This window comes from Schistocerca gregaria, chromosome 4 (genome assembly GCF_023897955.1).
Source record: "Schistocerca gregaria isolate iqSchGreg1 chromosome 4, iqSchGreg1.2, whole genome shotgun sequence".
Lineage (NCBI taxonomy): Eukaryota > Metazoa > Arthropoda > Insecta > Orthoptera > Acrididae > Schistocerca > Schistocerca gregaria.
The window spans coordinates 36,111,035-36,129,197 of record NC_064923.1 but is presented as its reverse complement, the minus strand read 5'-3'; the positions used below and the strand labels follow the sequence as shown (position 1 = coordinate 36,129,197).

Genomic DNA, 18,163 nt, shown 5'->3' with positions numbered 1-18,163 from the left:
AGGATGTACATGAAGATGAAATGGAAGATACAATACTGTGTGAAGAGTTTGACAGAGCACTGAAAGACCTGAGTCGAAACAAGGCCCCCGGAGTAGACAACATTCCATTGGAGAAACTGACGGCCTTGAGAGAGCCAGTCCTGACAAAACTCTACCATCTGGTGAGCGAGATGTATCAGACAGTCTAAATACCCGCAGACTTCAAGAAGAATATAATAATTCCAATCCCAAAGAAAGCAGGTGTTGACAGATGTGAAAATTACCGAACAATCAGTTTAATAAGCCACAGCTGCAAAATACTAACACGAATTCTTTACAGACGAATGGAAAATGTGGTAGAAGGCGACCTCGGCGAAGATCAGTTTGGATTCCGTAGAAATGTTGGAACACGTGAGGCAATACTGAACCTACGACTTATCTTAGAAAATAGATTAAGGAAAGGCAAACCTACATTTCTAGCACTTGTGGACTTGAAGAGGGCTTTTCACAATGTTGACTGGAATACTGTCTTTCAAATTCTGAAGCTGGCAGGGGTAAATTACAGGGAGCGAAAGGCTATTTACAATTTGTACAGAATGCAGGTGGTAGTTGTAAGAGTCGAGGGGCATGAAAGGGAAGCAGCGGTTGGGAAGGGAGCGAGACAGGGTTTTAGCCTGTCCCCGATGTTATTCAATCTGTATATTGAGCAAGCAGTAAAGGAAACAAAAGCAAAATTTGGAGTAGGTGTTAAAATCCATGGAGAAGAAATAAAAACTATGAGGTTCGCCGATGACATTGTAATTCTTTCAGAGACAGCAAAGGACTTGGAAGAGCAGTTGAACGGAATGGATAGTGTCTTGAAAGGAGGATATAAGATGAACATCAACAAAAGCAAAACGCGGATAATGGAGTGTAGTCAAATTTAATCGGGTGATGCTGAGGGAATTAGATTAGGAAATGAGACGCTTAAAGTAGTAAAGGAGTTTTGCTATTTGGGAAGCAATGTAACTGAGGATGGTCGAAGTAGAGAGGATATAAAATGTAGACTGGCAATGGCAAGGAAAGCGTTTCTGAAGAAGAGAAATTTGTTAACATCGAGTATAGATTTAAGTGTCAGGAAGTCGTTTCTGAAAGTATTTGTATGGAGTGTAGCCATGTATGGAAGTGAAACATGGACGATAAATAGTTTGGACAAGAAGAGAATGGAATCTTTCGAAATATGGTGCTACAGACGGATGCTGAAGATAAGATGGCTATATCACATAACTAATGAGGTATTGAATAGAATTGGGGAGAAGGATTTTGTGGCACAACTTGACCAGAAGAAGGGACCGGTTGGTAGGATATGTTCTGAGGCATCAAGGGATCACAAATTTAGCATTGGAGGGCAGCGTGGAGGGTAAAAATCGTAGAAGGAGACCAAGAGATGAATACACTAAGCAGATTCGGAAGGATGTACGTTGCAGTAGATACTGGGAGATGAAGAAGCTTGCACAGGATAGAGTAGCATGGAGAGCTGCATCAAACCAGTCTCTGGACTGAAGACAACAACAAATACTTCCATGCTTACATAGTGTGATTGAATGTGTTAATGTTCTTGATGAATCGCTAGTAAATAAAATAGATTCTTAAGAATATCCTTTTAAAATAAATCACGGTTCAATGACCAATGCCTGGAGTTGTCATGCGAGAAATTGTCGTTGGGTGAGGTGTGGATTGTTCCATACAGTCGCAAAATTGGAGACCATATTAGTCGGATGAAGTCTTTCCAAGTTTAAGACACGTAGTCAAGAGTTTAATACTCTAATTTTCTATTCCCGCAAACACTGAGCATTGTGGTGAATGGACAGTTGGCAAATTGAGGGGGTTGGTCATAATGGCTGCCCTCATGGAACACCTGTCCACATGCACTACAGATAGCCTCATTAGAACAGTGTGAGGACGTGTGTCCTAACCTTTGGAGCTTACATCATCTCATCAGAGGAGGAAAGTAAGGCCGGACACCTAAAAAGCAGGACAACCTTCTCAGGCAAGATGTTACCATCGAAGGCTAGGATAAAAGCTGTAGTGTCCACTAATATCCTTGGGTCCCTTGTGGATGCAGCAAACAAAATGGACTCCACATCACGCCAGATTAGTACTCAGCTCATCAGTTTGCAGCATTAGGTCCTGATGGGAGATAACACCTTGAATTTGACTGAGCTTGTTATGAGGATTACCTGATTACCTAACATGGTAAGCCTGAAGTGCCCATGATTGGTTGGTAGGTGAGATTTTGAACAGCATAGCTCCATTTCTCCACTATTGCTGCAAACCTCCCCAAACCAATCTTTAGTATTTTCAACGAAGAACATTTGCTTCGTTGAAACGAAAGAGCTGCTGAGTGTGTGGGAACAAAGGAAGTTGAAAGTTCCTTGGCAAACCCAAAGGCAGCAGCACACTGTACATAAGGAAAGATTTTACTTCTTAAAAATTCATTAAGGACAGAGGCAAGAATTGATAGTTATTTATCAAATTATAGACCAACAAGTAAATCTGAACCTTGTCCAACCTCTCCACGCTTTCGTTAGTGAATTTGACACTACCAATTTTTTCTACAGCAACAACAGGAATGTTTGGATCAAATTCTGATAAAGGCTAAATTTTGCACTTTATTGAGCACTACGTGGAGAATTTCAGTAACATTGGATATTATTGTACAGCAGTAATGAGCTTCTAGGGATCTTTGATTTCCTGATGGCCGCATGTGTGCCTTTACCTGGCTGAAATGTTGAAGTGAGCCGGAAAAACATCCACCTGGGCAGGCCGTCTTGAGTTACTGAGAAGTATCCCAAATAGAACATGGCTTTTAACTTTTAGAATTCCTTGCTAGTTTCGAGACTAGTTTCCATGGCACCTTACTCTCCTGAAGCTAAAACTGAAATTTCAAATTCATATTCCGATACATGAAAATAGACGCTTGTAATATAATTCCTATCAAATTACAGATAGCCTAATTCATTCGACCACATTTATCACATAGGGAAAGTTTCCCGATAATATTTTGTGGTGAAAATAAGGTCATAAGACTGGCACACGGTAAACTTTTCAGTTTATCTGACTTAAACCTGATTTTTATTCTGGTAGCTTCAAATCTAATTTTCGCCCTTGGCAAAACAAATTTCAGAAAATATATAGTTCGCAGTACCAAAGATTAAAAGGAAAGGCGCAGGTTACAATTTAACGGTTCGCATACATGGACTGAAGTTTTCTGTGACCTACAATATCGAAATGTCGTTGCTATACTTACCACAGTGCAGTTCGTCAACTCCATCCGGGCAGTCTTTCTTACGGTCGCAGTGCTTTGCTTCCCGTATGCAGGCGCCGTAAGTGCATTCAAAAAATCCAGACGGGCAATTTGCGCACACTGGAAGAGTAGCGAAGAAAGTCGAAATCAGATTCTTAGACAGCTCTGTTTGCAGTTATTCCGTTTGAAATCTAGTTTGCTTCCGAGACATGTGCAGTCTCTTAATATTCACATTAACTTCGTGAAGATATGCTCACGATATGCCTATATGTTATTTCTTTTAACTGTACGCCAGTCAGTGTTACGCAGCAGGCATAGTTTTAGAGAAAAGCAGCGAAATATTAATACGAGCTACTTTTCACACATCTTTATTAGGCCGCTTTGTCTTTTCAGTACAAATTTTGCAATCCCAAACTCAATTCCCAGTTATGTAATGACTGAATAAAAACTGCTCAGAAGTGAATGGCAATGCCATATTCTCTCTCTCTCTCTCTCTCTCTCTCTCTCTCTCTCTCTCTCTCTCTCTCTCTCTCTCTCTCTCTCTCTACCCCTTTTCAAGTTCCTGTCGCGAGTATCTCGCGTTAAGTGCGATTGCTGGTATATAAAAACCAATATACTTTTTGAATGTGGTAAAAATACATGCTCATTCTTAAACCCGTATAGATAGACCAGAAAATCTGAACTTGTGAATTTTTAATAGCTATGACTACTATTAAAATTTAAAGCGGAAAACGTGGGGGGCACGCAGTGAATAGGATTTTACAGCCTAAGAGAAAGATCAGACTAGTTCCCATCTGCAGTACAGCAACTCTGTTGGTCACTTAATTGTTGACTCACCGGTTTAGGGACACCAAGTTTTTCGTTTTAAGTATTGCTAGTATCGTTTCTCAAGCGTTCGGTTAGACTTTTAAACTATAGTCTTTCTGCATTATGAGATGTAAATAAATGACCATCGAACGGTAAACTAGTTTAAAAGTGCTGATTTTACCCTAAATTTTACTATAAAATTCTGAATTACTTCTCATCCGGAGACAGACTGTCCTTGCCAACAGAACCAGTAGCAAAATAATTAGGAATGAGGTAACATCAAACTACGGCAACTTCTAAAAAAAGTTATTTTCACTCATCCGATTCACAGCTGGCAGCTTCCCCATATGAGGCTCCCAGAATCTTATCTATTCGCGCAAGAGTTAAAGCATTGTGTATAGTAATCTGAAATGTTTAGAAGCGCGACGTTTTATCTTTGGGATAACAATTCATTTGGCTGGCTCTGAGCACTATGGGACTTAACATCTGAGGTCATCAGTCCCCTAGAACTTAGAACTACTTACACCTAACTAATCTAACGACATACACACATCCATGACCGAGGCAGGATTCGAACCTGCGACCGTACCAGTCGCGGGGTTCCGGACTGACGATCCTAGAACCGCACGGTCACCTCGGCCGGCAACAATTACTTTCAGCTATATATTTTCACCATTTTCCAACTTTTAAATTAAAGCTATATGAAAGTTGACATATTACTATGTCCTTACCTTCTGCAACGGCCACAAGTAGAAGCAGAAAAGATGCTGCTAACTCCATTCTCCCTCCTGGACCATAACTCATCGTAGCTCTTTGAATGGTACTGGATACCTGTTTAAAATATTCGTGGTTTATACAGATGATATAAAATACAGACTCAATAGCAAGAAAAGCTTTTCTCGAATGGAGAACTGTATTAATATCTTATTTAATTTTAAGTTTTAACAAGTTTTTTAGAGAAGTATTTTGAGTAACTCTGTGCTAAGGTAAAACAGACTACAGACAAGAAACGAATAGAAACTTTAAACGTACTCCAGAAGAACGCCGAAGATTAGGTGACTAGATGGGGAAATTAGGAGGAAAGATGAGGACCATCCAGGAAAGTATGACCATTTAGTAATAAAAAAATTGAAAGCAATGTTTATGAGAGAAATTATTTACATTAAGCTTCACTTTTCCACATAGTCACCTACTTTTAAATATTGTCTCTGGTCAGGAACTTCAGAATTTCCTTCTACTCATACTCCAAGTTCACTTAGGCGGGACGTCACTGCATTCAGACGAAACTGCTTAAGTCCGCCAAGCACCTCATTCCTTTACAAGTTCGACTTGCTTCTTAACAACTAAGCTTATCACACAAAGTATCGAGAAAATTCAAACCCATCCAACAAGGAAGGTAATGGTAAACCTTCGTAAAGGTTCTTTCGGTGGATTTTACGCGAAAATGCGCTACGATCAATGTAAATCTTGAGAAAAGTATAGGAGCCTTCCAAACCAGGAGACAAGGAAGGGTCCGAAGGAATTTTGCTTCAGATCAGTTCCGCCGCCGCCGCCGCCGCCGCCTCCCCCCCCCCCCCCCCCCCCCCCCACACACACACACTTCTGCTGCTGCAACTCAAATTGCTGGCTGGATTAGTTCCGATGGGAAGTTTTTAATCATCCATCCTACAGTCCAGATCTGGGGCCTAACGATTTCCGCCTTTTCCGTAAACCTAAAAATCTTCTGAGCTGTAAAAGCTTCGGGGGTGACGAGTTTGAGGAAGAGGTGACCATGTGGCATATTGAACTGGCAATAGTAGGGTACAACGTGGGAATTCTGAAGCTCGTGAGCAAATACGACAGATGTATAAGTGATTACGTAGAGAAGTTAAGGAAGCTTCACATCACTTTTCCAGAAGTTTTTTTTTTTTTAATTTTGAATAACAATTGGATGGTTGGTTTGTGGGGTTGAAGGGGCCAGATTATAAAGGCCATCGGTCCCTGAATAACAATTGTCATTGCTGGGTGACCCTCATTTAGGACAACTTTAGTAAAAAGAATAGATCCTGAAGTTTAAAGAGTTTATTTACGTGTATATTTTTGGAGACGTCTGAAGTTGTAGAGGGAGACGAAGATTTTAATCCTGTATGCAGATTCGTATGGATGAACCTGCATGATACCTACAGCGAATTAGACTTTACCATTAACATAGCATTGATGGACTAAAAGGCTGGTTTGATGACTGGGGAATCCCACACAAAACGTCAGAATTCTATTTTCTGACTTCGGCAGCTTAGTGGTTTTTATAACACAAATTTTCATGCTAACTTTCCGCGACACTTCATGTGCCTCTACAGCACCTCCTACATGGCCAATATTACACAATTTTTCCTTAAGTGCAATAACATTTAAGTCTAGGGGCTACATTAAGCTTGTGCAATACACTGGTTGGTTGGTTGGTTTGTGGGGGTTAAAGGGACCAGACTGCTACGGTCATCGGTTCCTTTTTCCGAATACTAAAAACACCCACAGAGGATAAAAACGATCAACAGAAGATAAGACAGACGACACGGAACAAGAGAAACGTAGACAAAGACCAGACAAGACGAACTAAAAGCACAAAGAGTGTGACGGTGGTTGGCCGACCATACAAACAAAAAGGGAAAAGCCAACCACCGAGAAACACATAAAAAAAATCTGACAAATCGTAGGCCATAGGCCAGAATCAACACAAAAACTCACACACTCACATTAAGCGATACAATCCCCCTGCCCGAATAAAACGCAGAACTATGTCCGCTATGGAAGAGTCGTCAGATAAAACCGCAGAGAGCGTATCAGGCAGCGCAAAAGTCTGCCTGAGCACAGATAAAAGGGCGCACTCCAACAGAATATGGACCACCGTCAAGGACGCCCCACAACGACAAAGAGGGGTATCCTCACGACACAGTAAATAATTGTGCGTGAGTCGGGTGTGGCCAATGCGGAGCCGACAAAGGACGACTGATTCCCTGCGGTTGGCTCGCACGGATGACCGCCACACAGTAGTCGTCTCCTTGATACGGCGGAGTTTGTTTGGCACGGGCAGGTTGCGCCAATCAGTGTCCCATAAATCGAAAACTTTGCGGCGTAATAGTGCCCGCAAATCAGTCGCCGGGAGGCCAATCTCCAGAGATGGTGCACTAGTGGCCTCTTTCGCCAGGCGGTCAACAGTTTCATTTCCGGGTATTCCAACATGGCCCGGGGTCCAAACAAAGATCACAGATCTGCCGCAACGGGCAAGAGTATGCAGGGACTCCTGGATAGCCATCACCAGACGATAACGAGGGAAACACTGGTCGAGAGCTCGTAAACCGCTCAGGGAATCGCTACAGATAACGAGGAGGAGCGGATATACTCTAGGGCGCGAAAGATGGCGACCAGCTCAGCAGTGTAAACACTGCAGCCAGCCGGCAACGAACGTTTTTCAGAATGGTCCCCTAGAGTTAGTGCATAACCGACACGACCAGCAACCATCGAACCGTCGGTATAGACAACGCCAGAGCCCTGATACGTGGCCAGGATGGAATAAAAGCGGCGTCGGAAGGCCACCGGAGGGACTGAGTCCTTCGGACCCTGTGCCAAGTCGAGCCGAAGGCAAGGGCAAGGCACACACTAAGGGGGTGTACGCAGAGGGGCCCGGAAAGGAGGTGGTACAGGGAAACACCCAAGCCCGTAGAGAAGCTGTTTGACGCGTACGGCGATCGGACAACCCGACCTGGGCCGACGTTCTGACAGATGGACGACGGACTGCGGGAACAGGACACGATAATTTGGATGCCCGGGCAAGCTAAAAACATGGGCAGCATAAGCAGCCAGTAATTGTTGGCGTCGTATCTGCAGTGGAGGGACACCTGCCTCCACAAGTATGCTGTCCACAGGGCTGGTCCGGAAGGCACCAGTGGCAAGGCGTATCCAGCTGTGGAGGATTGGGTCCAGCACCCGCAACGCAGATGGGGATGCTGAGCCATAAGCCAGACTCCCATAGTCCAGACGGGACTGGATTAACGCCTGTTAAAGCCGTAGGAGAGTAGATCGGTCGGCGCCCCACCTGGTGTGGCTCAGGCATCGCAGAGCATTTAGATGCCGCCAACACGCCTGTTTAAGCTGCCGAATATGAGGCAGCCAAGTCAACCGGGCATCAAAAACCACCCCCAAAAACCTATGTGACTCCACAACTGTAAGAAGCTCGCCGTCGAGATAAAGCCGCGGCTCCGGGTGAACAGTGCGTCGCCGGCAGAAATGCATAACGCAGGTCTTGGCTGCCGAAAACTGAAAACAGTGCGCTACAGCCCAAGACTGCGCCTTACGGATTGCGCCCTGTAGCTGACGTTCAGCAGCTGCAAAGCCAATAGAGCTGTAGTAAAGGCAGAAGTCGTCAGCATACAGGGAAGCGGAGACAGAATTTCCCACGGCATCAACGAGCCCGTTAATGGCTATTAAAAACAGACAGACACTTAGAACAGAACCCTGTGGCACACCGTTCTCCTGGACTTGGGAGGAACTATATGAGGCCGCGACGTGCACGCGGAAGGCACGATACGACAGAAAATTGCGGATATAGATCGGCAGAGGGCCCCGAAGGCCCCATCCATAAAGCGTAGAAAGGATGTGATGACGCCATGTCGTATCATACGCCTTCCGCATGTCGAAAAAGACAGCGACCAGATGCTGACGGCGGGCAAAGGTAGTACAGATGGCCGACTCCAGGCTCACCAGATTGTCGGAGGCGGAGCGGCCTTTACGGAACCTACCCTGAGACGAAGCCAGAAGGCTCCGAGACTCCAGTACCCAATTCAAGCGCCGGCTCACCATCCGTTCAAGCAACTTGCAAAGAACGTTGGTGAGGCTAATGGGACGGTAGCTGCCCACCTCCAAAGGGTTCTTCCCCGGTTTCAGAATGGGAACAACAAGACTTTCCCGCCATTGTGACGGAAACTCACCCTCGACCCAAATGCGGTTGTAAAGGTCGAGGAGGCGTCGCTGGCAGTCCACTGAAAGGTGTTTCAGCATCTGAGAGTGGATGCTATCTGGGCCAGGAGCGGTATCAGGATAAGCGGCGAGGGCTCTGCGGAATTCCCACTCACTAAATGGAACATTGTACAATTCAGGATGGTGGGTGCGAAAAGAAAGACTCCGCCCGTCTATCCGCTCTTTAATGGAGCGGAAGCCCAAGGGGTAGTTGGCAGAAGCGGAATTCCGGGCAAAGTGCTCTGCCAAGCGGTTTGCAATGACGTCGGAGTCAGTACAAACTGCTCCATTCAGTGAGAGCGCAGAGACGCTGACAGGGGTCCGATAGCCATAGAGGCGGCGACTCTTGGCCCAGACCTGCGATGGAGTGACATGGAGGCCAATAGTGGACACATACCGCTCTCAGCATTCCTGCTTGCGTTGGCGGATAATGCGGCGGGCTCGCGCACGCAGCCGTTTGAAGGCGATAACGTGTTCGATTGAGGGATGTCGCTTGTAACGCTGGAGCGCCCGCTGGCGAGCTTTAATCGCTTCAGCGATCTCAGGAAACCACCAAGGCACAGTCCGCCGCCGAGGGGACCCAGAAGAACGGGGAATGGCAGATTCAGCGGCAGTAACGATGCCGGTGGTGACCGATTGAACCACTGCATCAATGTCATCGTTAGAGAGAGGCTCAATAGCGGCAGTGGAGGAGAACAAGTCCCAGTGAGCCTTATTCAGAGCCCATCTGCTAGAGCGCCCAGAAGACTGACGCTGTGGTAGTGACAGAAAGATCGGAAAGTGGTCACTACCACACAGGTCGTCATGCACTCTCCATTGGACAGACGGTAAGAGGCTAGGGCTACAGATGGAAAGGTCAATGGAGTATGTGCCATGCGCCACATTGAAGTGCACCATCATTTAATATCGAGAGATCGAGCTGCGCCAACAAATGCTCAACGATGGCGCCTCGACCTGTTGCCACCGACCCACACCACAGATGGTTATGGGCGTTAAAGTCGCCCAGTAACAAGAAAGGTGGCGGCAATTAGGCTATCAGAGCAGCCAGGAGATCACCATCCAGTGGAAGGTAAAGACTGCAGACGGTAACAGTCTGTGGCGTCCACACCCGAACAGCGAGAGCCTCTAAAGGTGTTTGGAGAGGTACAGACTCGCTGTGAAGAGAGTTCAGGACACCCTTTCATAAGCTGCCCGGTTCTTATAATAACCCTGGTAGCCATGGAGGGTGGGGGTTCGCATTGCCGGAAACCAAGTTTTCTGCAGAGCAATGCAGAGGAAAGGGTGAAGGCTGATAAGTTGGCGAAGCTCAGCTAGATGGTGGAAGAAACCGCTGCAGTTCCACTGGAGGATGGTGTTGTCCATGGCTGAGAAAGGCGTGACGGGACTGGGAAGGGCGATTACGCCGCTGGGTCACCTGCTGCCTCCGATTTAGCACCTGTGATAGTGCTTTCCATGGCGTCTGATGGACCGGCGAGATTGAGGTCCTCAGCGGACGCCAGAATCTCCACCGCATCCTCAGACGCAGAGCTGGAAGGTGGCGGTGGGATGGCTGCCACCGCGAGTTCCTTGGGCTCAGAGCTCTTCTTGGGTTTCTCACGCCGTTCCTTGGGTCGCACCGGCTGGGAGGGCTTCACAGATTCAGTCTCCGGGACGGAGGAGGATCGTTAAGCCCTATGACCAGCGGATTGCGGGCACTTACGCCACTGTCGGTCGTCAGCCTTCTCGCTGGCGGAAACCTGGGAAGGGAGGGACCCAAGGGACCCCTTGCGAGCGTGAGCAGCCGAAGAAGTTGGACACTTCTCCGGCTTAGAAGTGGGGACAGACGTCCCCGATGGGTGGGATGGTGTTGCTCCTGAGGTAGGTGGCGCAGGAGCAACCCAGTGGGTAGAGCCCCCCACTGGCGAGGGGGCCGGAGGAGCTGTACTACTCGTCGACACAATTGGAGAAACAGACGGGGCTAGCACAGGTGTTGTAGCAGCAGTATAGGAAGATGTCATTCTCACAGGATGGAGTCGGTCCTATTTCCTTTTGGCCTCAGTATAGGTTAGTCGGTCCAGGGTCTTGTATTCCATGATTTTACGCTCTTTCTGGAAAATTCGGCAGTCTGGCTAGCAAGGTGAATGGTGCTCCTCGCAGTTGACACAGATGGGAGGCGGGGCACATGGAGTATTGGGATGTGATGGGCGTCCGCAATCTCGACATGTGAGGCTGGAAGTGCAGCGAGAAGACACATGGCCGAACTTCCAGCACTTAAAGCACCGCATCGAGGGAGGGATATAGGGCTTAACATCACATCGGTAGACCATCACCTTGACCTTTTCCGGTAATGTATCCCCTTTGAAGGCCAAGATGAAGGCACCAGTAGCAATCTGATTTTCCTTCGGACCCCAAAGAACGCGCCGGACGAAATGTACACCTCGGCGCTCTAAACTGGCGCGCAGCTCTTCATCAGACTGCAAAAGAAGATCCCTATGGTAAATAACTCCCTGGACCATATTTAAACTCTTATGGGGTGTGATCGTAACCGCAACATCCCCCAACTTGTCACAAGCGAGTAACCGTCGTGACTGGGCAGAGGATGCCGTTTGTATCAGGAGTGACCCAGAGCGCATTTTTGACAAGCCCTCCACCTCCCCAAACTTGTCCTCTAAATGCTCGACGAAGAACTGAGGCTTTGTGGAGAGAAAAGTCTCCCCATCAGCCCTCGTACAAACTAAGAAGCGGGGCGAGTAACTGCTACTGCCATCCTGAGACTTATGTTCCTCCCACGGTGTGGCCAGGGAGGGGAACGTTTTCGGATCGTACTTCTGAGCGTTAAACTGAGCCCGAGAACGCTTAGAGACTGCTGGCGGCTGGCCACCAGCGAGAGACGATGTACCACGCTTCATTGCGGGACATCCGCCCTGATGCCACCTACTCCCCACGGGCGCCACCCAGCCACGGCAAGAGCCACCTGGCAGGATGGCCGTTGCCGGGAGTCCCGATACCCCAGGAGGATAGGCATCTACTCCTTGGCATATGTGGGGAGCCAACGGCGCAGGCATCAGTAGAGCGATCCCTGTGTTGTCAGGGGGCTACAACCAATAGGGTACATGGCAGCCCCACCACAACGGACTGGCTACCGTGCTGAATGTTAGGTAACATGTGGTCCATGGTAGCCGTCGGTGCAGAAAGAGGCACTGCACAGTGCAAGGTGTAATCTGCACGCAGAAAGAGAGTCATTCCCAAGAGATGGAGAGCGGACAGGACTGCAATTCAACGGTGTATAAGCTGGCGAAAGGTCTGATCGCAAGATGGACACAATGCACCAAGGAAGGCGCCCTTCCCCAATCGGCTCGCTCTTCGGAACATTTTGAGATGGAGATCAAACCCAACAGGGGACCATCATATAAGGCCGAAAAGTTTGAGACTCCTTTTAGTCGCCTCTTACGGCAGGCAGGAATACCACGGGCATATTCTAACCCCCGAACCCGCAGGGGGTGCAATACACTGAGAACATAAAAATGTTGATATATTTTGCGCGCCCGAAAATAGGCAGTCTGTGAGCAGTATTGACAATATTCTTTACTGTTTCGCGTGCTACACATTCTGGGGACATTTGCATTTTATGTCTGATGTCATCGACGTTGAGCGTGAGAAATTTAAGATGATCACAAGGCCACGAGAGCATTATGACAGTGCATAGAGCTCTACAAACCTATGCCCATACCGTCTCAATATTTTACAATTAGGAGTAACTTCAATAACACTGCACAATACAATTTCACAGTATTATTGCCTTAGACAGGCAATAATACTGTGAAATTGCATTGTGCAGTGTTATTGAAGTTAGTTATTGAAGTGCACCTTTAGACCCTATAAGCTTGTTCTCAGACCGAAACAGCCTTAAGGCTCTAAAGTACGTAGTTTATTTTAATCTCCTTGAAAAAGCTACTGTTATTTCCGCCAGTTTCGGAATCTGTCCTAGAGCACTGCAACCTGTTCCATTACTGTTATGCACTGAATGCATTTATCATATTTTCCTACAGTTATGACCGAATATAAAAATGTTAGCTTCTTATTGCACTCATTAAGAACTATAATCTTACGTTAAAGGTTTAAATCAATGAGTTACAAACCATGTACCTAGAGCAGCGAATCTGATGGCACACATATTATCCAGACGATATTTATCCACTAATTAAGATTCGGGAGCACTTAGTTGCTTCCCAAGTTTACATAGTTTGCAAACTTTAAGAAACTGACACACCCTCAAAATGAAAGGGAATGTTTATATATATTCGCTGTTCATGCAGTTAAACTTCATCGCAAGGCGCGACATTTTAATTCATTATAATTTTACTCCTAACTGTTCACATACCATTGAATGTACCTGCATAATTTTATCATTCTACGACGCAGTTGAGGAGATGTCATTTGGATGTGTGAAAACTAGCTTTAAAACTGAGATCAAATTACCCTCACTATACACATACAGTATGAGCACTTTGCGTTTTCCAACTTTTAAAAAACTGCATACGTTTTTTGTATTATTGTCTAAAGGTTAATTCGAAACTAATGATTAGTTTTGCGTATATAGCCCCTTAAGGCTTTACACGCTTAAGATTCTAAAGCTATCAGACGTTTGAGGCTGCTTTGTACATGGGAGTTTGATTCCTTAGAATCTAGAGTAAAGAGTTAATTAGTATTTAGTGCAATTCCCAAGGCTCTTACACGATATTACAATGGCTGCAGTGATTGGTGCACTGCCTTCCACATTTTCCGAAAATCGGTTCCCTGAACACACCTCATACCGTTTCTAGTTGCTACGGCCTACAGTCGAAAAAAGTTATGAAGTATGTTTTCTCAGGTACATTGTCTACTGCACATTTTTACTTCATAGGCATACTGAATAAAGGTCAAAAGCATTTTGCTGTTTAAAGTGCATAAGTGTTTGGAATATACACTGACAATTGGGCCGAGATAGGCTAAGAGATCACAAATTATTTCTGTTCAAATTATGACAGCGCAGAAATTCACAGTTTAACGTAGTACTCTTCGCACTTTCGGGCTGTGAGATGCAACAGATTTGTTTTACTACGCAGTAAAATGCTCCGCGCTGATTAAAAATCGAACTAAACTGCGTGTCACTAAAGGGTGTCGCAGTACATTTTATTGTACGTATACTGTCGTGTAAGTGTGTTTGTCTTTAACTGACAGCGCAAACAGGCGAAGACAGCTATTGCTGTTCAAATAAACTATTTGCGACAATTCACTGGAAACAATTACTCAACAATACGTAGTACCGTTCATGGCGATCTAATGTTGAATGATAACTGCATAAAAAACATAACGGGCTCAATTTTTATCCTTTAATCTAGTGGATAAGTATGATTGAGAATGTTCATCTCCGAACTACGTGCGGCTGCCACTTTTGTGATTTATCTTTGACGGAAGTTTGTTTAATATATTAGCAACAGAGCACATAACTCGTCCTAGAACCCCAAGCAAGCAAGTAAGTAAAGTCTACATCATATTACTTTTGCGTCTTATTACGTGCGCAAAAGACGTAGCTTTAATTTTATTGTTTACAACAAAAATCTTTTAGTAATTACTGTATTTAAATAAGTATTCAATGATCCTTGAAAGGCTCCTGCAACATGTACGATTTTCTACCCTACACAATTCATTTACTATTCGCATCTGCTGTATACGGCCCTCTGATTGGCCAGTTCAGATGCGCGCCCGTTTTTCGCGTGTGGGCGCCAACCGCCCTCGGCAGGTGGATAGAGGAAAAAAGCGGCTGAGGGCAGTTCGAGTGTGACCGTGCCTGCTATTTACGAAGTTCCAAAGACCCAGAAAATAAATCCACAAGATAACGAAGCGACACCATGAAAAATAAGCCAACCACTTCTAAAGGGCAGCCGAAAGAATTACAGACAAAACGTTTAACTGAGCGTTTGTTACACTATCTTGTCCAGCTGGATTTCAAAGGACTTTAAACATATTTAACGTGGAACTTCTACTGGCGCTCGGCCATTTTTTGTTACTTACAAATTCTTAACTTCAAAGAAAGAGAAAGGAATTCAGTAGTCTATCGCAATTTATGTTTATTTTAGATCTCGATTTCGGTTATTTAATAGTTATCTGTGAGTATAATCCGACTCTTCAAGCTTTTGACAACATCTGTTACTATACCATTCTAACATGTACAAAGCCAGTTTCTAATTAACTACTTAGAATCTGGCTATGTATGTGTCAAAATCTTACAGTAACGCGTGTTGTCACAAGCCTTACGAGTTTGTATACGCAGAGGATAAGTATTTAATAGCTGAAATCTCTCTAGCCTTTTTGAAATATACCAGAGTCGCTGCGCTGAAATGTTCCGATGAAGTCAAACACAGATAAAATTCTGAACCTCTTTCGACCATAAGCTTATAATATATTAATCAGCCTAACTTCCTCCAGATTGTTTTCCATTGCTATTTCCAAGCAGTGTTTGGAGGAAACAACTAAAACACTGTTGTTACTCAGGAACAAATCTGCTCCTACTGAAGCAAAATCTCTGTATACACAACTGAAGCCGCAAACGTTCGCCTCTGTTTGGAACTGATTGTTAAGGTGAAATAAAGTAACATTTAATACAGTCACTATAGAACCTGCAGACAATGTCTTTACGTCGAGGAACTACATTGAAGCTGCAGATCCGAACGAGGAAACGTACGTAATACAAGTATCAGACTTTAGCCGCAACCCTATAACTGAATGTAACGAAAGAAAGGTTATATGAAGCGCTGTCTGACAGGCACTAACACGAGGCTGAGGCAGTGTAGCGAGTTAGTACTTTCCTGGAGAGCAACCGGCCACGCGAGACGAAGCGAAGTCCGCGGCGCTCTAGCACCAACTGTAAGGGCGTCTAGCGTTGTTTGCGACACTTGACCATTGTCTTGTTTACACTTGCTGCCGTACTTCTGATAGAGCTCTAGGAGGCATGTTTATCCCGCGTGTCGACACGTATTACAGGGATGGCGATTCACGTAAACCAAAGTATCAACACCCCTGGCCTCTCCAATATGTGACCCTGGTTGCCAATCTCTATATAAAAGGCAATGTCCTGACTTATCGGCCAGCCCAAACCGCCAAGGACAGAAATTTGATATTTTAAGAATATGCAGACCTTACACTGCAGGCGTCGTTTAAGAAGGGGTTTTTCCAAGTTCCAAATTACGGAGGTTAAATAGGGGATGAAGGATTTTTCTGAAAAATGCCGCTCTAAAGGCAATTTTGAAGCTAGACTAATGAACATTTTCTTTGTCGGTCAGAAATTAAGACCTACGTGTTTAAGAACTTTTGGAAATACAGCCAAAAAGGGGATAAAATAGTGGATGAAATTTTTAAAATAAATAATTACTAAGGAATTACTAACGGATTTTTAAAGGCTACAGCTATGATCATTGGCATTTGACTTCACAGAAATAAATACGTATTTCAGTGTTTCTGGAAATTTAACACCCAACGAAGTGCATTACGGGATGAAAATTTAAGAAAATATTTCATTACATTAAAAAATTTTAAATCCACATTTATGAAAATTTGTATTTAACTTCTGTTAAATATAAAGAAATATTTGTTAGGGGATGAAAGTTGTTGTGGAAGAACACAAAATGCATGATTAACAAAAGCTTTGCACTCAGCTACCAGAATAGCTTTTTGCTCAAAAAAGAACATTTGGGAAAGACCACTCTTACGTGGCCTTAATTAGCGTAAAAAGCTTACATGTTGCTACCCGGGCAGAATTTCGATTAAACAAAAAAAAGTCTCTCCAGGCCTCAGTGTCTACGCAAGCAAAGCAACTGATACTAAGTAGGGGATTTTTTATGGAACGCTCTTTACCCTCACTGGTGTAGTAATGCGCTATTCCCTGCTGCAAATATTTTCATGATAAATAAGGAAACATTTCAGTTCTAAGACCTCAGCACATCGTCGTCAGGGACAACATAATCCTAAAGTTTTTACGCCACAAATCTGCGTGGGGCAACTTGCCGCTGTTTGGCCATCGGCTAATAGGTAAAAATTTTACAGAAATCTTACGCGATTATTGACTTCGACTACACAATTTACTTTATGGCTTGTGCTCGTGGTGAAAGTTGCAAAAGGTATCCCCCTGTATTTTTTGTAGTTACTTACGATACATGTACATACTATGCATCAACATACTTTTCTGAAATTTGTCCATTAGCTTCATAGTTTTGATATAAGTGCGTGAAATATGGCACGAATATAAACATTAGGCTACACTACATGTTTTAACTGTTACAACAGCCTTTATCTCGCATTCATATTCGTTGCTTCAACTCAGATTATCACGCCGGCCGCGGTGGCCGAGCAGTTCTACGCACTTCAGTCCGGAACCACGCGGCTACTACGGTCGCAGATTCGAATCCTGCCTCGGGCATGGATGTGTGTGACATTCTTAGGTTAGTTAATTTTAAGTAGTTGTAAGTCTAGGGGACTGATGACCTCAGATGTTAAGTCCCATAGTTCTTACAGTTATTTGAAGCATCAGATTATCACCTTCCAACCCAGTCTAGATCTCCGGCTCTAATAACTATCATTTTCACCATAACCAAGCTTTTTTTTGGGAGGGGGCCTCCATTATTACAGAAGCTCAGTTCACTTTGAATATCATCACACGCACATTGAGAAGGTTTTTTAGTGAAAATATTATAGTAGATTAGTGTGTTGAGTACTCAGTTCTGGGGTTTTACTCATACGTAAGGAGCTGCGATTTAGTAGCCATGATACAAGGCACCAGAAGTGTTAGGGTCTTAAATGGTGGAGACCCCATAGGAAGTACAAATGGTAGAGAAAGTTTAATGCGATTATTTGGGAATAATGCAACGCTTCAGAGCTTACTTTCGTATCGGGTGCCACGGTAAAAAATATGTTTAAAGCCAATTTCATTTAGCACACAGGTTGTTAAAATCACTGTCAAACCATTGTTAGCTGATTTCTGTTGTCATTTTCAACTGCGTCCTTCTACACTCCAATTTACACGGTCAATCTTTGCGGGTACATACAAATGCACGTCTGTCATTTTAATAAGCAGCAGCTGTCTTAGTA

At 44.7% G+C, this 18,163-nt stretch overlaps 1 protein-coding gene across 3 annotated transcripts in view; it reads right to left on the bottom strand.

The window, feature by feature from the left end:
* Nucleotides 1–18,163, bottom strand: part of LOC126266851 (vitellogenin receptor-like) — a 294,813-nt gene that overhangs the window by 246,619 nt on the left and 30,031 nt on the right. For all 3 annotated transcript variants that reach the window (XM_049971452.1, XM_049971456.1, XM_049971455.1), the window contains exons 2-3: nt 4,804–4,903; nt 3,269–3,385 (exon numbers count right to left, since the gene is read on the bottom strand). In XM_049971452.1, coding sequence (XP_049827409.1) covers nt 3,269–3,385; nt 4,804–4,876 — 190 coding nt within the window. In that variant the 5' untranslated portion in view covers nt 4,877–4,903. The remainder of the gene's footprint in view (nt 1–3,268; nt 3,386–4,803; nt 4,904–18,163) is intronic.